The sequence below is a fragment of the Hippoglossus stenolepis genome, chromosome 19 (assembly GCF_022539355.2).
Source record: "Hippoglossus stenolepis isolate QCI-W04-F060 chromosome 19, HSTE1.2, whole genome shotgun sequence".
Lineage (NCBI taxonomy): Eukaryota > Metazoa > Chordata > Actinopteri > Pleuronectiformes > Pleuronectidae > Hippoglossus > Hippoglossus stenolepis.
Window position 1 is genome coordinate 13,864,493 of NC_061501.1, and position 24,612 is coordinate 13,889,104.

The following is a 24,612-nucleotide window of genomic DNA, read 5'->3' on the forward strand; positions in this document are numbered from 1 at the left end:
ATGTCTGTTCTATTTCCGACGTCCCAGTAAACCACGACAGGTCAGGAGTTTATTACTTACACCTGCTCTGTCACAAGAGACGAGTCAAAAGGCCTTCCTGAATAGTAAAAAAAATAATGTCTTCCGTTTGTCTGTTTGCTGAATGATTGATTATTCCACTTTGGCAGGTGGCAGACAGGCAGGCGAACAGAGAGTCCAAATCCAAAAAGGAAACAAAGCAGGAAGCCAAGAAAACAGCAGGAGGCCAAACTGAAGAAAACTGAACATGAGACTGAGGAGACTAATTGGACACAGGTGAATCAGGGCGGGGCAGAGAGTAACACTGTTGTTTGTTCAAATGTTTCTGATAAGTTTGGTTTTAATTGGTTATTTGATGCTATTAAAACGGGGTGAAACATCATGATTGACAGCTGAGATTGACTCGCGATTGGTCGAGCTGGTGATTCGGTGGGACCCCCCCTCCCCTGATCACTTCTGCACAGACTCTAACTCAACAAGATGGCAGTGTTCACATCCAGGATATTTTGGCTTTATTTCTGGATCATGGGAGGAAGTGGAAACGTGTCGTCCATGTTTATTTAGAGTCTACGGTTACACCTGAGGCACTTTTTATTCCCCGCAGCTCACGACTGCTGGTTTGCACCATTATCAATCTTAGAGTCTCAGTTCAGCATAAGACTCACTCACCATATTTCCCATCACATCGCTCATTTTGATTTATTCTGCGGCCCCGGCAGTGAAGTGATCTATCTGCTTCGAGCTTATTAATCATCGCCTCACAAGACAGAGAAAAGAAAACAGATGGCAGGAACACAACAGCAACTTCTGAGGTTGAATCGTGGTCCATTTTCAAACAAACGGATCAGTACGGCTGCTTTAGGTTAATTGCCCGCTCTATTTCTGTCACTCTAGAAAAGTAATCAATCTGAGAGTTGACCGAGAGACAAACGTCAAAGAAATAACAGACCTGAGCCAAGCTGAGCCAAGCTGACCAAACTGAAGATTGATTCCCTGTGGTTCCAAATGTGTGTGTGTGGTTACATTCATGTGTGTGTGTGGTGTGGAAGATTTTCAGTGTCTATGTGTGTGTGACTGTTCCTGCAGGTGGAGATTGATTGACTCCCGTGTGGGTGTATTAACCGTGTTTTTTCCACTTTCTTTCGGGGGGGGGGGTGAGGCTCCAGGCGAGGCCAGACAGGACCCTTGAGCCTGTCCTCGTCCTTCCTGCTCATCCATCAGCATCAAAGCCCCTCGCTCGCTGCCCAACCTCCCCAAACTCAAACGGTGGACAAAATGTAAACCCGCCAAAAGTCTTCATCCCCAACTGGTGGCTGGCTACAGTACGGGGCATAAATCCTGCCTCCTCCATGGTATTGGATGGGACACGGACCAGACTAAAAAGTCACAGTAGACGAATACGTTTTTCTCGAAGGAGAAGTTTGAGAAAGAAGTTTAAGTGTATTCCGTATCAGCCTGATTTGCCTGCGTTAATCTTTTTTAAATTTGCACACATTTCCAATGGAATAATTCATGGATCTTGATGAAAGAAAATCAGGCACATTTAAGAGGCTGATGTAAGAGAGTGTGTGCAATTGGGTGCAGCCTGATTGAATTTGAGGGGACTGGTCTCGTGCCGTTCCAGTTGTGCTTTGCTTTTCTTCCGATCAATACACCGATGAGGTTGATAACATCAGCTGATTTCGCTTTATCACATGTATCGATGGCAATAAATTGTATTACCATACCAGTATCCACTCTTTTTAATTGCCCACATTAATCTTCCCACATTCAGTCAGCGGTGCATCCTCCTCTCTCAGCACGGCATCATCCATCATGACCAACTCGACCAGCATCACGTACTGTGGTCGTCACGCTGCACAGTTCGTCATATACCAGCACTTAGGGCAGCCATTATATCCACTTATGAAATTCCTTATAATCAAGCCAATTCTGCTCAAGCCATAAATACTTAACATGTGAGCAACTCAGAGCCTTGTAAATAAGAGCATGCGCTTCGCATGATTAAGATTGGGGTCGTGTCCCAGTGAGCGTTTCAAAATATGTGGAAAGTGGAAACAAACTTCTTCAAAACTCGCCCAAATCCCATATTCTCCCACCTACAGCCTCCGGGCGCCCACACCCACGAGTCAGCAACAACAAAAATATACCAACGCACATCAGACTCTCTTCTTCTTCTGCTGCTGTACATCCAGAGCAGAAAGAGAGAGAGAGCGAGAGACACCATTCCCCAGCCCAGCACATTTCATGTATCTGTTGACAAACTGCGAGATGCATCCCAGTCACACAGCGCCTGTAATTGCTTCAACCTCGGCGGTGGAGACTTTAGCCACTCGCAAGAAACCAATATTAAATATTGTTTACAACGCAACCCCCCCCCCCTCCTCCCCTCACCGGGAGTTTGGCTGTGCAGAAAATGAGACCCACAGAGCAGCGTGTCACAGAACAGATGGCTGATTCCCTCCGAAAAAAAACTAAAAACCCAAATCCCATTATCGAGGGGATTGTGCATGTGGAAGAGTGTATCTCGTTACACTCTCAAACTTCCATTCAATCAGAAACGGGCGCCGGAAAACATTTGCATTGCCAATTGAATAATAGGATTTCCACTTTGCCTCCTGTGAAAGTTCTTAATTATGCAGATTTCAGCCGACGAGTTCTGCTTTGTTTCTTTCTCTGCGACAGGACAAGTGGAAAAGTACAAACGGTTTCTTCACTCGTCGGAGCGTGCGAGCTCAATTAAATCGATTAAATTCGCGATTCATCAGATTTCTCATTAATTTCACTCTCGCACTCGTCTCGCTAATTTGCAATGGCACCAAAAATGACTCTGGTGACAGCAAGAAAGTGTTCTGCAGAATGTGACAAATCTAATAAACAGTTCAACTTTTTGATTTCTTTGAGCAGAGGATAAGCCAGATTGATGATTTCCTCATGAGCAGCCGTCCTCTCTGTGATTTAAATTGCTGTCTCAGAGATAAGATAGAGACCTGTCTCGTTAAATTAGGCCGGTTTTTGAAGAATTCGCTTACTGGCAAAGACAGAAATAGAGTTGGACATAGAAGCAGAGAGGGATCGCACTGTAATGTGGGAAAAGAGTTTATTAGTCAGGTCACTTGAGTTGAAATAAAATGGGGGGGCGAGAGAGAGCAGGTCGTTCTGGTTCATCGCTCCCATGTGACAATCCCTGGACAGCTGTGGGGTGCAGCTGCAGGGTCCGGAGCTGGAGAGCAGGTTGTTAACAGGAGTGGAAAACAGGCGAATAGGAAGCAGGTGTACGGGAGTAGGTATGACGTGAATCCTGGAAGTTAACTCAGATATTCCATTAAATCAGCATTTTAATCGAAACAGAATCTCTGAGATCAGGGGATTTGCTAGTGGAGATGAAATGGATCAAAATATTTCTAAGATCTTTGACTCGAAAAACCCTTTTTCTGGCTACTAAAGGTCTAATTAATTCGACGCTCCGCCACAATATCAACATCAACTGCAGTATATTGATTTTCAGTTTTCTTACTTCAAACCCGTATTTCAAATGGGTAAAATCATATTTCATTGATTCACTCGGCCCCCTCCTTGCCCACTGTGAATTTCACCTCCTCTTCCCTCCATGTCAATTCTATGGTCTGTTTCCAATACTTCAACAAGTGTTGCTGTGGCAGCTGATGCAACAAGAGAGGGCCAGGGTTAGCAGCTAATGAGGAGAGGGATGAAGGAGGAGGAGGAGGAGGACGGCAGCCAACGTGCTGCTGTGGGAGAACCAGCTCGGTCTAAAGCAGCAGGTGAGATGGAGGCAAACATAAAAATGAATGATAAATTCATTCCACCAATCAGGAAACTACATAATTGCATCATAGTGTAAAAGGACTGGATTGTCAATTACATTAACTACACATATGATCCATTACTCCTCTGTGAACTGCCTCAAGGTCTAAGGGGAATTTCCACTTAAGCTTAAGTGTCTAGTATCAGTTTAGACCCATGTTTTTAAGAGTCTATTCACACTGATGTAGGTTAAAAAATGTACGTTCCCCCACAGTGTCTCTGGTTCTTTGACAAACGTAGTTGACGACCCCGGCCTTAGAGTCTCAGGTGAGTTGACATTACATGCTGCTGCTCGCCTTCATCCCCCTGGGCTCAAACATTTACGGGACGGCAGCTTATGTGGATCCCCTCAGCAGCGTGGAGACTCGGCCTCGTCAGACCGCTGCCTGTGCTGACACGTACATTTGTGGTGAAAGCCCCTCAGTGTTAAGCCAGTGAACACGTTTCTGCTTCTGACTGTGGTTTGAGCCCATCCATCCCACAGATATACGTTATACGTTGATTGATCTAATTCAAAACGTAAATCTGACCCCTGCAGAGGACGAGGGAGTATTTGTCAGAACCGATGGCTCCATTTGTCTTGTACAGCAAAGCATGGCTGCGCTGAGTCTTTAACGGAAACAGACAGTTCAGTGGCCTCTGACAAACAGCCTGCGAGAGACGAGCTCTGACTGCAAACGGGATTCACTTGTTCCCGAACATCTTCCAACGTTTCTTTGTCCACTGACGCTTTTCTCTGAGGTAGTCAGCCTAGATGAAGGGTAGTTTGTTTCTCCTGAGGTGAAAACAATCAGGAGACAAGTGGGTGTGTCGTGGGGAGATGGATGCTCCTTGGCAGTCTCACCAGAAACCATCAGCAAATCATCACAAACTGTCATAATTGTCCCAGGAGGAGAAAACTACAGAGGCTGGCTTTGTTTTGGTTCGGAGTCATAAGTTGTTGAGTCGAAACTAACAGCTCAAAATAGAAATATAGAAAGAAAGAAGTAAAGGTAAATGAATAAATACGTATACTTTGGTGATTATTTATTTATTTATTTAATCATTAATCTACATCATTTTAAGTTTATAAACTTATTTCTGTATGTCTGTGTCCTTGGTATGATTATTATTTCTGTATTTATTTTTTGATTTTGGCAGTTTCGGGCCCCCAACCAAACTGTCATTCTTGTACCTGTAAACTAAATATTTTACGTCATCATTCTCTGTCGTTTAGTTGATTCTACAGTTAATCACGTTCTTTACAGTAATATCTTTTAGACAGGTTCTTCCCCAATGCACATCAGGCAGTAAATTCATATGAAAGGCAACACAAGAAACCCTTGGGGAGACAAACCAGACAAAGCTTGTAACCAAGAGGCGAGACGTCTGCTACATGGACGTGGTTTGGGTATGAAAAGTCAGTATTTTGTAAATTATGCAACAGACCAGTTCCCACATCAGACTCCCCCACTCTGACCACCTATGCAAGAATCATTTCAAATAGCACGGAGTCGGGGGAGAGACACTAAAGTACAGTCGAGTGCACAAAACAAATCCCAGACTCAGACGCTGCAAGAGGCTTCTGCCCGCGGCACAGCATATGGCAAAGAAAGACACAACAGCTGCAGCTGAACATCTGCAAAGACATGGCTCCAATGTACAAGGCTCAGAAAAAGGCAAGAGTACCAAGTAACTATATGTGATTTCACCTGAGTAAGAGATTTTGGTCATATTTTACAGCTCTAATCCAGCAGGTGGTTAACAGAAACAGTGAGTAACAGCTAATCTGGCTTTAAAGACCACTAATACACACATTACATGTTCTAAGTGTAACATTAGAATTAAGAAAGAAGATAAATAACTGCTAAAAAGGTTTATTTCACAAAATGTGAAACGCTTTCTTATACAGAGGTTTTGCTTGTCAGGAAAGTTGCAGCACAGTTAGAGAATCTTGGCATTTTCTTGGGAAAGTTAAGCCCCGAACCCGGTCTGGCTTTGAAAATCTCCCCGTTTCAGGACTTTCATGTGTGACAAGTATGCCTCAGCCCTCCCTCTCTCCTCATGCCATGCCTCTGGGCTCCCTGCCATCAGCACTGGGCCCCATGTTCTGCCTCTCCAGGCTACATTGATCAAACTGAGGGGGCCCGCGGCTCCTGGAGAGACGTGGTTTTGTTCTCCAAACAGTCAGAGGAAAGTTATCGAGGTGTAGCTGCTGCACCGAGGGGACATATTCAGAGGTAATTGCTTTAGATCACCAAGAAGTCGCAACACGTGAATAGATCACGAAACCTCTCTGTGATAATAACCTCAAAACCTTTATTATAACACATGACATTTGGGCTTTATATGTTGAAGGAGGGAAAAAGAAGGAGGAGCATTCAAAGAGGAGGAGAAGGGGCGGCTGAGTCACTGTGTTACACAGAGCTGCTGCAGACACTATCCTCTGACTTGACACCACCTTTCTCAGAGGAGACACACTGCCGGGGGCTTTACAGGTAGAAAACAACGAGCTCTTATTACACACAGACACACACACACACACTGGGAGTGTTGTTTGCCACACAGAGGTGGTCGTCTGATGCAGCAGTTTCATTTTGTCTTGCAGAGTCTCAGAGCAGCACAAATCTGTCCAGTGCCAATGATTAGCGTGAGGGAACGCTAATCCTTCATCAGTGTCTAAAAAGTAAACTTCTGTCCTTGGGAAGAGAATCACAAAGTTTGTTTGACAAGGAAAACAATTACAGCATTAACATGACATTACTGGCTGGCAAAGACACAGTGCATCGAGACTTCTCTTTGGTCCTGGTCCAATCGTAACCATAACATTTGGCAGATAATGACATTGTGCCTCTTACTCTGATCGATTTGCCATCGCTGTCTGACTCTGGCTTCAAAACTTAAGAGAGGAATGATTAAAGAGTATTGATGGAAAAGTAAAGACTTCAGAGATGAGGTATTTCAGCCTCCAACAGAAAGGCCTGGGCTCAGTGAATGCAGCTTTTATCTTATATACGCCAGGTCTCATCAAACTCAGAGGCAGAGAACATCCAACAAAGCCACAGTGGGAACGTAGCCAGGCAGAGGTTGGATGTGGTGATCTGTCTCGGACGAGAGCGTCTCTATACATCCTCCACTCTGGACCTGTAGAAGTGTAGGCAACAAGGCCAGGTAGTGATTATATAGACCTGTCCCTCAGCAGCATATGATGAGCACTGTGTAAAACTGCATAATGACGCCCCTGGCTCTTTTACAAAGTCTATAAAGACGGTACAGTCGTGTGTGGGGCTGTTGTTCCCTCTAATCAGTCTGCCGCGAGGTGTTTATGAGCCTGTCAGACGGGGAACTGGGTCACCACCCAGACGCGGACCTGCAGGAACATGTCGCTGACACTCAGTGAAGTGCAGAGAATGACCTTGACTAACAGGCTTGTCCTCGCGCTGAAATACGTTTCACGTGATCTGCTCTGTGTCTCGTCTGCCAGCTGACAAATTGGGTATCAGTTATTTCGCGGCAATTATCATCAATCAGGGCTGATATGCATCCGGCGTCGTGAACTGATCTACACCTCAATCACCGCACAAGGATTTCTGAAACGACTGCACCTATTGCAAACGCGCGGAGATAAATTCCCCCCCGTGTTTTTTAATCTGACCTTCCAAGATACTTGGACGACAGACTAAACACACGTGGAGGCCATCCAGATAATTTACTGCACGCACTGTCAACACAGTCAAGCGCCATCTACTCCTGGAAGAGGCTGCGAGTCACATCAAAGAGACGAGGAAAACTAAATCTTTATTTTTAGCAGATGTGGTGTGTTCACTGTTAGTTTGATATGTTTGCATGCTAACTTTTGCTAATATGCACTAAAAATAAAGTTCAGCTGAGGGATCTCATTAGTTTTATTGGTATTTGGTCATAAATTTGGTTTTAATTGGTTATTTAAAAAAAATTTTTTTTATCTCAGCTGCCAATGAACTTCACACCGCGATAACAATTAAAGCTAATTGGTGCTAATGGAGGATGTCAGAGGTTCACAAAAGTCATAAGGACTGATCCTCTGGGGACAATGAATGTGTGTGGACTGAATGTCATCAAAAATCATCAAACTTTTGTGCACATTCAGTCATTTTGGGCCAAAAAACTTCAGAGAGATCCTGAATCAGTGATTTAAAGGAAAATTATTTTATTTTATTTCTTCTGAGGTCGAACCCTGAAGTTTTAGAGCTGGAGGGACTTTGGTCTCTTCCTCAAAGACAGGCATAATGCCACCCTTTCAAAAACCTGTTTGACTGTGCTTTATTTATGATGAAACATCCACACTCTGGTACTATTCAATAACAAAATAAATGAACGCATTCCTGGACAACACACGCTGAGACTATCCAGAGCTCAGAGAGAAGCCGGGATGAGGAGAACAAAAGCCTTCACATCTGCAGCAGAGACACAGGACGGTAGTGGGGAAATAAAGCTGGAAGACATCTGCACAAAATTCAACACTTCTTTCTTAAAAAAGTCTCGGCTTTGCATGACAACAGTGGAGCCTCTGTTTGCCCGCGACAATGTGAACGTGTCTGTCGACACTTTCTGTGAACGAATAGGAGTGACAGACGAGAAAGAGACAAAACAGTCAAAGTCAAAGAGGTGAGGGAACATTGCTGACACAAGAAAAGCAGCAAAAGACTCGCTGTGCTAACAAGCTTATGTCAGGAATCTTCTCGCTGCCTCAGTTTGAGCTTTGACCTTTCACAGAGCAGATTGCACTCCACAATTCCTGCGATGCAATGTTTAGAGTCAGAACGCTCCCTTGAAAACAAAATTACAGCCATTAAAACATTTAATTCACGGAAGTTGTATCTGCGCTTTCACGGCTCACAAAATCAGCCGCCGAATTGAGGATGCCGATCTGCACGGTGCCTGAAAGGAAGCCGATGTCGCTCCAGCTGTTTGACCCCGTGGTGCATGAGCTCAGATGTTGATGCAGTTTTCTTCCCCTCTCAAACCTCTCTCCGTGTCCGCCTCTGTTCATTGTCCTCTTTCTACGGCCAAACCTCCAGATGTGCGGTCCCACATGGTTTTCCCATCTGTCTTTTCCGTCCGCAACCCCCGAATCCCAGGATTTTCACCGAGCGGAAATCTGCACTGAACCCAGCGAGATGATTTTCAACCAGGAACTGCCAAAACACGGCATTCAAAGTATGCTGTTAGTAAAGCGTCCGATAAATTCTAGGAAGCAGATATCCTGCGACCGCCGAGACAATCAGCCCCTCACAGCGATGCCACGCCATAAAGAGAGACGCCCTTACAGACAGGGTCGAATTATCATCGTCAATCACTCCGCAAATCCCCTTCGGCAACAGCAAAGAGTGGGACAGCCCGGGTGGCAGAGAGACAGGGCCTGTCATTACCTTCCTGTCAACGTGATTGTAGCTTCATATAAAGCGGGATGTGTTGCCTGCCATGTCTAGACAGGGGCCTGTCACTGGGAATCTGCCACAGGACACCAGCACCCCGGGGGTAACGCACCAAAATCTCCCTGTGTCACCGAGGCCCAGACAAGGTTTACCTGCCAACATGCAAGTTATCCTGCAATACAACCTGCTCGTACAAACAACACCAAAGAACACAAAGGAAACTTTTCCACCACTTCCGTTAGATGTAAGCTTAGATATCAACAAAAGGGAAGAATGATTTACAGATAAAAAAAGTCAGCAACTAGCCGGTGAACACAGTGGAGCATTTGGAAGCTGCAGAGCAACGTATTTCCTTCAGGAGTCGGTGGAGAACAAAAAAGAGCTACAAGAAGAGTGAATGGTGGAGTTACATTCATGTAGTTACTGGAACCAGTGGTCCCCATAGATACAGTTAAGCTGCAGTAAAATGCCAAAAATAAAACGATGCAATTTTAAAGAAAGTGAAAATAATCCTGGATCCACCCCTGGTACAGATCTGTGCCAAAATCCATCAAGTTGGAAATCCATTTAGCAATCTTCAAACAACAAACAACAAACACAAGTGAAAACATCCTTCACTGCGAAAACAAAGTGATAATATTATTTCCTCTGTCAGCAAGTGGTCAAAAAAGCCTACATTTTATTCTTCAAACGACGAGCTCCAGGCCTCGTGAGTTAAAAGCTTTGTGTGCTTGATTGACAGCTGAGGTACAAAAACCCGGAGTTTAAGCACAGAGACAGACAGAGAGTATTGTTCTCTGGAAAAAAACAAACCATACCAGGCTCCACTGACCCAGACCACTTTAAAAGCCCCCCCGTGGCTTTTCCCTGTCAGTGTCATTCTGTTGTAAACAAAGATTTACAGCAGAATGTTTTGAAAGTGTTCCCTGCAAACGTTGTGATGACACTTGAATCACCGCCTTGCGGTCGCACGCCTCCGCCGACCAGTCAAGTCTCAGGAAATATGGTCCGTGTGTCATGTTTCTGTTGCTGAGTTATGGCGTCGAGTAATGGATAGAAATGTGTTATTGCAGAAGATTATGATGTCACAGTGAAATTGACCTGTGATAAAAGATAAAATGTCATCACTTCTTTATTTTATCCTATTAGACGTTTTTTGTGAAAGTTTGTCCAAGTGTATAAATTCTTGAGTGACATTTGACTTTTGAGCACCGAACTCAAATCAGAATCATCCTCAAGTCAGAGTGAACATTTGTGCCACATTGAAAGAAATTCCCTCGAGGCGCTCCTGAGACATCACGTTCACAAGACAGGGACGGCCTGGAAACACAAGGAGGAGCTCAACGACTTGTCGAAGCTGCCAAAACGGTTGACAGTTGATGAAACACAGTGACAAGTGAAAAGACAGGTATTTGATAAGATGCTGTTTCGCTCTCCCATTAACTTTTCAGGTGACGCAATTACACGAGATGTATTAATAATATAAAAATGCTCTTAAAGGCTTAGTCACAAATCTCTCACATCAATCAGTCTCCTGTGGGACTGATTTCCCAGCCCTGAGTGAAAGTCTTTACTGAAGCTTGTAAAATATAGTAAATATAATACTTATATTTACATTTTGGGGGGTATTTTTCCACGGTGTGTTGGTGGGTGCTTTATTCGGTCGCAGGCCGGCACCGCAGTGTTAATGTCTTTGCCTCCCTTGCCACCAGACAGAGATATGAAAAGTCAGGGATACAGTTTGAATCCTCCCTCGCGGCGAGGAAAGGTCAGGAGTCGACACAGGGGACGTGCTGTCACACTGACTGTCTGTGCACTGTCTCCCTGGATTTCCACTTTGTGACACATCATATTTCAGGAGAGTTTAACTTTTCAGCTCTCACAACAAGCAGAAGGCCTGTAAAGCCCTGAGCCGCACTACATGGCCAGACGTGGGGGATTTAAAGTCCTGGTGAGTCTTAATGCTACAGGATACAGGGACATGATGCTTCTGAGCGTGTGTCACACATTTAGAGAGGGTCCAACATGATGACGTCCCCTACTCTGTGTGGAGGATCTTGACTGAGCACAAATCCCTGAGCTCAACCCCATCGGGCTGAGACGCACTTTAAGCCTCGTTCAAACCCATTTTCAGCAAAACACAGCCGTCTCATTCTTTACAATGAGATCAGTGTCACACAGTGTCCAGAACACAGGGTTATACTGAGGTTATATTCTTACCACAAACATACACTCGATTTAGATTACTTTAAAACATAAACAGCATCTTTCTACTGTAAACCTCATACTTGTTGCAATAAAACATAAAGTACATGCTGATACTGTATATTTCCAGTCGTAAAGTCGTGTCTCTGAGTCTCATAAACCTGTGCAGAGTTTTTAGCCTCTGATAAACCTTCAAGCACGTGGATCCATTACTGGAACTGGACTTCCTGGAATTCCTGACTCACTGGTACCTGAAGCAACACAATGAAGCCACTTCTGTTGTTTTAACACTATTTTCTGTGTGAGTTGCTGCTTTATCGTCCAATATCAGTGGATGATAAATGGCTGAACGGGGACAAAGTTTCAAATTAAATTTAATGTAAATTAAATCAAGGCCACACAGAAAGCACAGGTATTCTAACTAGAGGGTGAATTCACTCTCCTGAATCTTCACTTCTCCAAAGGGAGACTAAAAAACATCTGCTACAGTCGATTTTATCAGCTATTGGAACAAAATGTAATTTAGCATTTTACTTGCTTTGAATGCAGCAGTGGTACTTCTGGCTTTTCCCCAGTTGCTACTCTTCAGTCAATCATCATCAGGAAAACTGACAGTTAAACTGTGTACTTTTTTATGGCTGTACTTTCTCTGTGTTTATTATTATTATTATTATTGATTGATTTCTGTCTAGAAGCCAAATTGTTCCTCTGGGATATTAAAGCTTTACTCACCAACTGGGATCTTAAACCAGTAAAGTGCAGGATGTAACAGACACATGTTTTTGAAGGAGATTTTGAACAGTAAAATACAGATGTCCTCACACATTAGGCCAAAAATAATAAAATATCTGCTTGAGCTCAACAGTCCCCGACGCTCCAGGGGTCGATTCAGTCTCCAGACTCATGGAAACCTGTGTGATTTTGTTTTGCTGTGACATCGGTGTCACGGTGACTGAGTGTGATTTTAGCATATTGATTCAGATTCTCTTCCCTCAGGGGCCGACCCCAGTGTTTTCAGTGCGGTATCGATTTCCAGACTCTTTTTCAGGCCGAGCTTGCAGCAGGTGAAGAACAGGCGACTCATCTGAACTCACATAATGGACGACACAGCTAAAGATTTCTAAAAAACGGGGAAAAAATGGTTGGGACAAGGGGAATGAGAGATAGAATATGTAATTGACAGACATGGCAGAAGCAGATAAGACCATATTGGATACAGACCCAGACTGGCTTCTGTTCTCGGCGGCAGATTACTGTGACCTCCACCTTTAATTAAAAACACATCCTCAGTCATTTGCTCGGGGTCAGTCTGGGCCGCCACGTGGCAGCAGAGGCAGCAGGCGACCGACCGATGGAGCTCGCCGGCTAATCGCAGGTGACATGGGAACGCTGACAGGAAGCTGGGGAATCAGCAGCAGGACTAGAGATGTTCCAAGTTAGTTTGTCTTCTCTTTTTTGCCCTTAAAAGTTGAACTGAAGCTATAAGACCAGTTTTAGCTGTTTCTCTTTTATGGGTCGATCTGTGGCGGACAAATGGCAACTGACAAAACTCACAACTACAATGTTCCCCCTAACAACAGCATCCTGTGCTTTACCTGGCGTTTTAAAATCCTGACACGGAGACAAAACCCTTAAATCACTGATGGGACTAAGCAGCAGTTAATGTCACTCCCCAGGTGGATACCTGCCAATGTGTCCACTGCACTGTCTACAAACTCTTTTCCTTTCGATTCACAGAGGACACCTTGAGGCTCTGGTACAACTGAGAAACAAATAAAACATGGCACTCATTTGCCAAGGCCCAACAGTCCCCTTAAATTCAGGCTCCATCTATACCACAACTTTTTTAGTTTTCACTGCAGCTACATTTACTACTGTCCACACTAAAGTTTTCAAGCACCTACAACAGAGGAGCTTGGAAACACTGCCAGCCCCATTTTAGTTTGAAAACTAGTCTGGACAGGCAGAAAGATGTTATTCCCCGGGAAATCCGTGTATCATCAAATTTCGTGGATATATAGTTTTGACAAAATCCTGCTGACAAACAAACCAACCAACGAACAAACACAAACGCCATTTCGAGTTTCCCCTGACCTTCAACGTGATCCCAAACGAACCCACCCGTCAGTCTGTTAACACACGATACAATCAATAGGTGTCAGCTCCTGATGGTTCGCTGCAAAGTGGCTGCTCGATAACCTCAATAACACGTGCAGGACTCACACATTAACAAATACACAAGCTCATTGCAAAGCGGTCCAGATGAACACGCAGACAGAGCGAGCATCGGCCCTGACCTTTCAGTAAACCCACAGATTCATCCGATCCGTCCTAATTGCTTGCAGAGATGATGTGCAAACAATAACAGTCAGTATTTCCCTCAGCGTGAGATGTGATGATCCGATCGTCTGCTGCGATCTGAGCTCATCCTCTGAACCACTGAGGGGGAAAAAAAAACATCCCACAAACTCTCTGCTTAAAAAACAGCCCTGCAGCAGGAAAGCTTTCGACAGTAAACAGTCAAACTTCTCTTTACTTTCGGGACAACGCTGGCATACACAGCTTTTGACTCATTTCCTCTTTCTTTGCGGAGGATTTTTTTTTCTATTGCGTTCATTAGAGGAATCGTCACCTTAAACGGCACTTTCTCAAACCCATTTCCTATTTGGGTTGGTACTCTGGTGTGTGTCTAATGCAGTAAGCATCAAAAATCCTTGAACATCAATGAGAACATCATCTCTGCTGTGACCAGAGCAGCCGTCAAAAGAATATTTATTAACACTTCAAATGGATTCAGCTCTTATTAATGGAAAAATGGCAAAGTGACACTGAATTACATGTTTAAAATCCTGTTGTGCCACAAACACCAGCAGGGAAATGATTATTGAAATGAGTAGATTTTTGTGGGACTGACTGAAGGGTAGGGTGCCTTGAAAAGCTCCAGCACATCTGCGAGTCATTTGGGGCAGACATCAAGTAACTACTTCATATTCATGCTACCAGCTTTTCAGTGCTCTCTCCTTGTTGATGGATTGGATTTTCAAGGGGCACAAACAGTATCATTGGTTTTGAAGCTCTCTGGGTAGAGGGCAGCTCATATTTGACCTCCATTCAATATACGTTCTGGGAAGCAGCTCTTTTTCATTTCATCAAGCCAAAAACAAAAAACACACAGGGGAAATGGATTGCATCACAGATGTCAAATTACATCCCACAACCCTTTTATTTATCTCAGTTCCCGTATTGATGATGACAGTGCAGTGGCACCTCCAGCACCTCCAGCGTCTGTGAGACAACAGGCCTTTGGGGGACGGGGGAGTCGGCCGGACATTTAATCAATACGTGGACCTCCTCGAGCCGAGATGCATATTTTGGTTCCAGAGGGACTTCGGTGTGATGATAAACGACTAAACGCACAGCAACAGCAGAACGAGAGGGGGTGTTCTCAAATGAGAGACCTACTTTATTTATTCCTTTGTACGGAGGCTCTAAGGTTCAAAATACAACGACACAACTTTAATTAAAATGCAAAAACAAAAAGCAACAAAAACACTTTTAACATTACACAAAATATATAAAATATTTCTGGAAACAAGACGACTAAACTGAAAACAGGTTTTGGAAAATGGGATTAAACTGAAAAATATGTGTTTTGCTGTTGTTTTCTGAGAATTAATGGTGTAAAATGTTGTTGTGTTTTGACCCCTAAGGCCACCGTACTTCTGTAACCCAGTAGTTGTACATCTGTCGGTAGCTGACCCGTTGTGTACGCATGGTTTTACGTCGTTCACTAATCATTCGTTCCAAACCCACTATGATCCCGACATTTATTACCTTTCTGCAATGACATGGATATCACATTCATAATTAAACCGCTCCCACTAATTCACCCGCCATCTAATTAGCTCTTTTCTGGGGCACAGGAGACAAAGGCCTCTAAATGGGAGTCAATTGCCACTTTGCGATGTGGATTTCAGGCTCCTATCTGACGATACAGCTTTCACATAAACACCTTCTAATGGTCACAAACACAGAGAATTCCCCTCGCGGCAAACACCATTAATCACCTCCCTTGGACAGGACACCGTTAGCTGATGAAAAATAGTCTAATTTACCATTTTAATACAACACCATGCTGCTGGAAATAGAGTGTAATATATTTCTAACATGTCTGAATATGTTTTCAGACACGAACTTGAAAATGTCCGGACAATTGGGGCCGAGTTTGCCTTTCACATATGAAGAACGCAGCAGGGAAGGAAAGAGAAATGCTAAAATATTAAAGTGCAAACAAGCTGGACATATTCAAACCCACTTATTCGTATAACAAACACCAGTATTTAATAGACATGCCACTTTAAATTGTCAGACCGGGACTTGCAGACCAGCCAATTTTCTGCTTCTCACGGAGCCAAACCCACAGAATTTGATTTATTGCGCCCATTACATCGATATGTTGTTGCCTTCTGGATCATAACATGTGTACCCTTCACCACACCCGGACCTCCCTTCATTACCAGGACGCTTGCGCTTGCCAGACGGTACAAGAAAACACAATTAACTCCCACGTTCAGTGCATGACAAGCCTCTGGATTAAGACGTGAGAGTGTCTTGTTACCTGGGCAGCGCATGGGAACCGCCCGCAGTCTCCCCCACTTTCTCGCGACTCAAACGCAGCAGCACACACACACACACACACACACAAAAGGCGGTTGGTACACCTTGCAATTCATCATCAGGGAGCCTCAAAGCGAGCCTTTGTTCCCCGGCTCTGTGCTCAAGGGCTACTGGGCGCAACTTTCAGCGAGTAAGCATTGGCACAGAGGCAGAAACCTGAACACCTGGCACCAACCGAACCTCATTTACCAGAATCACTTGTTGAAGTTCTCTTCTTTTTTTTTGTGTTGTTTAGCTCACATTTGTTTAACCGAGAATGTTTGATCACGTCAAAAGAAGAATTGTGCTACAAGTGCATCTCTCATCGTGTATGTGTTGCCAATTGGCCGAATGTTTACAGCTTCAGGGTGAGCTCAGCACCGCCTTAAGGGCTGGACAGCTGGGAGATGCTGGAACAAGCTTGTCCACAACAACAGGCTCCAAACAAAAATCACCCTGACTTCCAGAAAAAACCCTCTTTTGGTTTCTGGGAAGAATCCTTTATCTATCCATTCCTGGCAGTCCTGACTCCTGAAGGGTCAAGCGGTGAACAGTGAGGCCAAGCAGAGCCAGCTGAGGCCTTTACAGACGTATTACAAGAAGTCATCGTGACTCATTCAGGAGTGAATTACTCGAATAAAAGCCACAGAACAATGCGGACCATTCCACACATACTAGGACATTGGGCAATTGACGCAGAGTCACCAATTAATCTAACCCTAGTCTGCATGTGGCTGTGGGAGGAAGCCGGAGTACCTGGAGAAAACCCACTCAGACACATGGAGAACATGTAAACTCCACAGAGAAGAGACCCCGGCCAAACTGGGATTTGAAGAAGGAGCCTTTTTCCTAGATCCTAAAGATTTGCTCGGCCTATACACATTATATATGTGAGGTGGCAAACCAAAGACAACTTTGAGGCAGTCTTCAAAGTCACAGTGTATTCTTTGCCTTCGTGTCACATAGAAATACACCTGTGGCTGTAAACCTTTTTCATTTTCACCCTCAAAAGTGCTCTGGCCCATCAAAATCTTTCAGTCTGTTGCCTCAGGCATAAATGTTCTTTGTCAGAAACTTCTGGACAGGGGACGTGGAGACACTTTCCGGGCAGAGTAACAAAGTCAGCGGTGTTGGACGTGCGGCAAGGAAAACACATCAATGTCTGCAAGGGTTCGCTTGGCACGGCTCAAAACTTAACACGCTCAAGTATGTGAAGCTCCAGCAGACGTCATGGTATAATCATGGCGACGGCCACATGTTACATCTGGTGTGTTTGATTTAGAGAAGGGAGGAACCTGCATGTAATAAAACTGTAATTGATGGCTGTGGGGGTGACGGGGGCTATTAACATGATGAACACGCCAATAAGCAGATCAATCTGAGCTGAGGTCATGGGGTCAGCTCAAATGCAATTGCGCTCACTTAAGTAAATGAAGGTGTTTTTCATTTTGCTGACAAAGGGGTGTGCGTATTGTTCAAGCTGTCGCATCTGACCGATAGAGCGTTAGCTGGAACTGACCAGGCGTTCCAGATTGTCCGATTATACCAGCTCCGACACAAAGCAGGGATACTACACAATGGATGTGCTACTGGAAGTATAACATTCAACCCCACAACATAAAGTATATTGTGAAATAAACCTGGTCTTTGAAGCAAGTACCGTACTAGTTTTATTGTGTACTTGTGTTTACATGTGCTTGTAGCTTCTGCAACAATCACACAATCCATTCCTTACACTTATGATTTTATGTAATTAGATTTGGACACCATCTGCAAACTGTAAAATACACAGAGAATCATTTATTACAGCCTTATATCACTTTGTGGAGAGATGCAACCAACAAAGATGCTTTAACTTGTTTAAAAATCATTATTTTACAAAACAAGACTAAGGAAATGATACAAAAAACAGTTTTTCTTTGAGAAAAACATCAGACGTGTTTCCATCAGAGGGTCTATTTAATATTAAGAGGATTCGACCAGGCCTCCAGTCTTCAGAAACTGCAGAGGACTAAGACTTGGTCCTTACAGCAACATATCGACTCTCCACTCCATCTGCTTCGCTCGCTGCTGCCTGACTTCAAAAAATATTAAAGAGTAAAAAGCAAGAAAAGCGGCAGTGAAAACAGCTGTACTATATCTGAGAGGCAGACGCTGATAGTCCCGGAGTGTGAGAAGGAAAATGTTCACACGCAGTTGCACGTGTAGGCAGAGGCATGTAGCAGCATGCCGCAAACTCCGTGAGTGACACTTTGTTTTTGTGGGACAAAGCCAAGCCGTCGCTCCTGCTGGGCCCAGGATATGAAGGCTGCTGCAGGGTGGGAGTGACTGGCTCATCTGCTGGGTGGTTGCACTTTATCTTCTCTCAGTTCCCCCGGAACATCGCGCTCTCTCCGCTCCGTCATGACAGAGGAGCATGTAACACTTGGCTCCCCTTTGAAGAGCCGCCGCTTTAAGCCGTCTACAGTGAGCGCGTCTCTGGATTTGTTTCATCACTTTGGTGCAGGCGCTGCGTGAAAAAGCAGCGGGAGACGTATATAATTTTCACATTTAGAGGGGGTTGGTTAAAGTTCTGATGTACAGCTGCAATATGGCCACCTGCAGGGGTCTGTGTGCGCTGTATTTTCATTCTGGCTTCATTTCCCATTGTTTCACTACAGTGTGAATCTGAGTTTGGGCCACTAACCACTATTTCCTGGCTCCTCGTGTGCTGGCATTACCCCGAAATAAAATCACATGAAGACAAATTCAACTATGTTTCTATGTCATGCATATTTTGGCACATTGGTAAATCCTGTCAATTTACATTGACTCACTCGAACAGGAAATAACGAACTGGTTCAGGAAATGAAGCCGGAAAGGGAAAGTCAACACAACCGACCAAATCCGAAACCGCGTTCCTTACTCTTGTAATCGATGCTGATCACCCACAGTATTTTAAAACGTGATATTTACGCTTCTGTAATTATCTCCTCTTGCACTTTGTGGCCGGTCGGCACAGGAGGGGAATTGAACATTTACCCATCCTCCTCCCTCGGCTCGTTATCCTCTCACTCACTCCCCTAGAAAGAAAAGAAAAAACACAACTCCTCCCACCGACATAAAAAAGCTTTCTATTCATTTCACTCTCCGGCCGATGATCCAGCATCTCCTCTGGCAGCCGAGTCAACCGGAGGAGCAGATAACGGCCCGACTATGATGCAAAGGGGATGTTTATCGTGGATGGAAAATGCTGGTCATGACTCACTGTGTTGCAACATATCAAGGTCACTTCGTTAATCTCCCGTCTCCTGCCTCCTGCCTTTGACCTTTTCAAAAACTGGCTGAATGTTAAAGTTCCAGATTTTTTATTCTAAACAAATCAAACACACGAGCAGAGGAGAAGGCCAGGGAGTGATTACTCTACGTGATAACTCGGCCGGGGCGCTGGAGCAACTGGAAGTGGAGGAACTTTTTGAACCACATGAAAGACAATGAGAAGGAGCTAAAGAGGAGCTTAACTGCGCTGGGTTTCATTAACCAGTGGCCTCTTGGCTCTTTGTCTCTGAGCCTATTGAACTCCAGCCCTCTCAAGCCGTCAGACTGAGCTTCTTCCCAGAGCGGAGGGGGGGCGGAGCTGGAGCGACAAGGGCCCCGGCGTGACTAATGGGGGAGCCTGGTGCTGCTGTGGCATGCTGGTGCGGGGGTATGACCCTGCCGCCTCCCTGCCTCCGCAGTGCACGGCGTGGCTCGCACTCACCGCATGCAGGGCAGCACAATAATCCCGGTCGCCGCCGCCAACCACCCATCTCTCAGCCCTCCACATACCGCCCCACCCCCGTCATCTATTCAAGGCAGCTCCTTTCAGCAGGTCATTCAGACGGCCAATAAAGAGGCTAGCTCATTCTGTCCGCTCTGAAATGTGCAATGTCAGAAAGAGAAGCGAGGGCGGGGGTGAGATTCCAAGAGGGTTCACTGAAGTAGACTCAACCCGGTGAGAGAAATCCTCTGCATTATAAACTGGCCAACTGGGTTTCCCATAAACCAGCTGGGTTTAGGTTGGGTTTAGGGTTTAGATAAACTCATATTGGACCAGCCTTCGACACAACAAGACGGCCAGTTGATAAGTGATTGAGTAACTCTTCTTCCGTTGACTTTCATGAAGTGTTACCGATATTTTTTGGATCAGTCAGTCTATTAAACAAGAGTAGCCAAGTTTCCAAGCATATTTAGTGCAAATATATGTATAGTTTTGAAGATATTTTTTCAACTCTAAGTGTTTATTTGAGATTTAGCATGAAAGGGAAGAGAGAGCTGGAAAGAAATGCAGCAAACAGCCGGGTCTGAACCTCTGCATGAGGACCCAAACCTCTGTACAAAGGGCGCCCACTGAGCAACTGGGCGCACTGGTGCAAATGTAAGCCACGTTTTTTTATCATCTGCAAAAGAAAATGTGAATCAATGCACATTTTCAGCCACTTCGAATATTAGGAGTGGGTTTATCAGGATTCTCCAGACAGTGGGTCATTCAACTACTTCAGAAGACGAGGATGCAACGAGACGAAGACGCCACTCAACCCTCGAAACAAACAAAAAAAACCTGCAGAAAACATGGCGGATGGCTGATGTTTTCATCTGCCAGTATTTTTCCTCTCTTCGGTGGAGCGGAAACTTGGGTGACATTTAAGTCGCTGGTTTTATGTTCGTCATGATTTATGCAGCGAGTCTGTTTCCATCGCCGTTTGTAGGATTTGGGATTTATTGTTAAATCCCCCTCATGCACCTCAGCCAAGTCAAAACCCCTTTTTCTAAAATTTCAAGTTTTTCTTTTATAGTTTCCAGCGTCCTCTTTCCGGGTTTTATGCACAAATTAAAAATGTGCATAGTATTAATGTTACTGAGAACTTTTTTTTCTTTGCAGACACCTGTGGCATCAGAGAAAATGACTAACTCAAGTGAAATCATGAATTAAAGATGTGAGATTTGTTAATCGACTTGGAACCAGATAAATATCTAAATCAGCGACCAGAACTCATCCCTAGTCATTAACTCTCTGATCTATCTGCATGTTTCTGTGCAGCTCACACTCCTCCTGCCTCTGCCTGTGTATTTGTATGATTTCAGAGGCAGCTACTGGCAGGAAGATGGATGAGGAGCGGCACCCTGGAGCTGGAGACGTCCACATCGCCGCTGCCTGTGAGCGGCTTAACCCTCAACCTCCCTGCGCCAGCGAATAAAGCACAACTCGGAGCATCCGCAACAAATAAAATTCCTCATGCGACCACGATCTTAGCACATTAACAGCCCTCAGCACAGACTTTCAAACCAGACCACATCATTACAGCACGGAGGCAAGACTTTCTCTCTCACGCTCCTGCTCTCACGCTGCTGCAGCTATCATCGGATTCAGACGCTGTCCAGACTCCGGCGAGCATCTCTGATTCCACTCCCAGAAAAACACCGGGGTGCAAATTAACCCCCAAAATCAGTCCCATGTTGTGTGAGTGTGGCACCGGTGGGTGTATCACTGGGTGAACATCAGAGCCACAGCCTGGAAGCTTTAGACAGAAAAATGCTCTGAGCTCACAGGATGTTGTGTAATTTTGCCCAGATGTGCTCCACAGCTCATCTAACTAATAAATGCAAACGGGGGAATGAAAGCTCCAACCAGTCTTCATATCTCCGGCTCTACTGGAGCTGCTCAGAGCTTCTGGAAGCTTTTGATCATCTTCCCAGTGAACTTGCAAAGACCAAAGACCATGTGCTCTGTTAATGAATCTAAGAAAGGACAATCGGCTGCTCCTTGCAGCAGCAGAGTGGAGGTCGGCCTGTGACGAGGGAAGCACCTCACCCAGATGTCTAAAAATACTGTCCTAGATACTGGAGGACTGGAGTTTAACTGTGTCCAGCTCGCAGGAGATGGAGCAGAGAGGGGCCCTGAAAGGACTAATGGACTTTTTTTATTGTGGGTGTTGGTGTTTAGGTGTTTTCCTCAGTGCGTAACCTCTAACACAAGCTTTATTCAGACAGTTTCTCCATGAGGAAGCATGTAAAGGAAACGAGCTGTTGTTTTCTGCTGTAACACTGATGTCAAATGAGCCAGAGTGAAGCACAAGCCAGGAGAACGATTGAATTTATGAATCAGACTGAGAACGATAGCTAAAAAGTGCATGTGTGTGTGTGTGTGTGTGTGTGTGTGTGTGTGTGTGTGTGTGTGTGTGTGTGTTTGCTTGTCACACACAGCTGATAGCATCTCTCTCCCAAACCGAGCCGCACATTCCTCTGTGGTCTACACACACACACACACACACACACACACTGGATTCATTTACAGTCACTGTCAGTGGACGAACATTTCGCCAAACTCTATCTGATACGTGATGAAAATTCGCTGCCAGCAATAAAAACGCTGGGAAACAAGAGCTCGCCTGTGTGAGCAGCACCAGAGTTGGCATGGACCTGCTCCACCATCTGTGTGAGGGCGAGCCCGGTGTGTGTGGGTGTATGTGCAGCGTATGGAATGGACTAGATGGGAGATTAGTGCGAGACTTTAGGTGCACACGCTGTGGCTTTACAGTAGAGATATTGTTCACACTGCAGAGCTCTCGTCCTCCACGCGGGGACTGTGTCTCGTGATCAAGGACATCAAGAGGGCCAGAAGGAAACACAGGACCTGCTCCAGAGAAAGCACCTGCACTCTCCTGCAGGTTTCTGATCTGAGGTCTGGTAAAAGTTGCAGAACCAGATGACACCTCCAAGTTTGCAGAGAGAACAATGAGAGAAAAAGCACCAGGCTCTCACGTAAATAGAGCAGTTTTAAGATTTACAGTAGTGATGAGCTCATCCTGTGGGAAATGCATGAGCAAAAAAAGCAAAGCAATGAACTCAAGATTTTAATTGGAGGGAAAATATGATAATTGGAAAACAAAGTCTTTCATCTAGATGGAAAAAAGGAAGTTAGTAGGAAACGAAAGGTCTAATGACTCCTAATGAAAGTACAACAGCCTTGAGCCTCTGCCTCCTCTTTCTGCTGCACACACACACACAACCTCTGCTTTCATTTCAAGCACATGGACAGAAGACCTCTCGTTTCTTTCTCCTTCAGATCAAATCAAAGCATGAAACAAACTCATCCTGATGCACAAGAGAAAACCTGTTCTCCTGCACGTTCTGCTCTGCAGGGACTAAACTCAGTGTGGCCCAGCTTCATGCTTTCATGGTGTGGCTGCAGGTTCTTACCGTCCGCGGCTGTGATCTCGGCTCGGACGTTCCCCACGCACTGCAAAACTACAACAACTCCAAGGAGAAGGTCGATCGCCTTCACACCCGCCATATCCAAGTGTTCGTCCCGGTATCCGGGGGGGGTGTTTTTATTCACAGAAGAAGGCGTCGCGGTCCCTGGTGCAGCCGACACTTGCACCGCTTCCCCCGCGCGCACTCCGAAACTCTCCTGCCTCCCGTGCTGCTTTTAAAACGGAAAGCTGCCTGCGCTGCACTGAGCTGCGTCTCTCTGTTTTGTTCCAGCCTGTGCCAATGTGCGCGCTCCTGGGGAGGCGACGCGCTCGTCCTGACGGGTCTCCACCTCCGAAGCGATGCAAAAAAAAAACAATACGGAAAGAGGAGAAGGAAGTTAAGACATTTGAAGGCTCAACACACAGGTCTCACCCCGATGGAGGGAGGTGCAGTGTGTGCGTGTGAGAGAGAGAGAGAGTGAAGGCTCATGCGCTCCTGGAGGAGACGGTGCGCTCCCTCCGTCATCAGCTCCTCAGAGCCAATGAGTCCCCGTCTGTGTGAGGCTCCGGTCCATCTATCTATCTATCTATCTATCTATCTATCTATCTATCTATCTATCTTTCTATCTATCTTTCTATCTATCTATTATCTATCTATCTATCTATCTATCTATCTATCTATCTATCTATCTTTATCTATCTAATCTATCTCATCTATCTATCTATCTATCTATCTTTCTATCTATCTATCTACTATCTATCTTCTATCTATCTATCTATCTATCTATCTTTCTATCTATCTTTCTATTATCTATCTATCTATCTTTCTTATCTATCTATCTATCTATCTATCTATCTATCTCTATCTATCTTTTCTATCTATCTATCTTTATCTTTCTATCTATCTATCTATCTATCTATCTATCTATCTTTCATCTATCTATCTATCTATCTATCTATCTATCTATCTTTCTCTCTATCTATCTATCTATCTATCTATCTGTCTGTCCTAACTTTGTCCCACCTCTGTAGTCAGGTGATTGAACTGTGAGGGCGCCCTCTTCAGGTGCATCTTGTTATGTCCTGATTATGTTCAGTTGACATTGGCCACATCAGGAATAACAGCAACATGTGCAAAATCATTTATTCCCCTTTCAAACCTTTGCTTTGTTCTGACCTCATTAAACCCAATGTTCTGGTCTGGATTGGTATTCACCCTGTGCTACAAGGTGAACTTGTACATTTAATTCATGTAAAAATACAGAAATTACCCTAAAACACTGTCATTGCACCAAATAAGG

General features: G+C 44.8%; 1 protein-coding gene across 2 annotated transcripts in view; it reads right to left on the reverse strand.

Annotated features, from left to right (window-relative positions):
- Window positions 1-23,461, reverse strand: part of plxdc2b (plexin domain containing 2b) — a 73,734-nt gene extending 50,273 nt beyond the window's left edge. For both annotated transcript variants that reach the window (XM_035142143.2, XM_035142140.2), the window contains exon 1: window positions 23,319-23,461. In XM_035142143.2, coding sequence (XP_034998034.1) covers window positions 23,319-23,412 — 94 coding nt within the window. In that variant the 5' untranslated portion in view covers window positions 23,413-23,461. The remainder of the gene's footprint in view (window positions 1-23,318) is intronic.
- Between the last annotated feature and the right edge of the window lie 1,151 nt (window positions 23,462-24,612).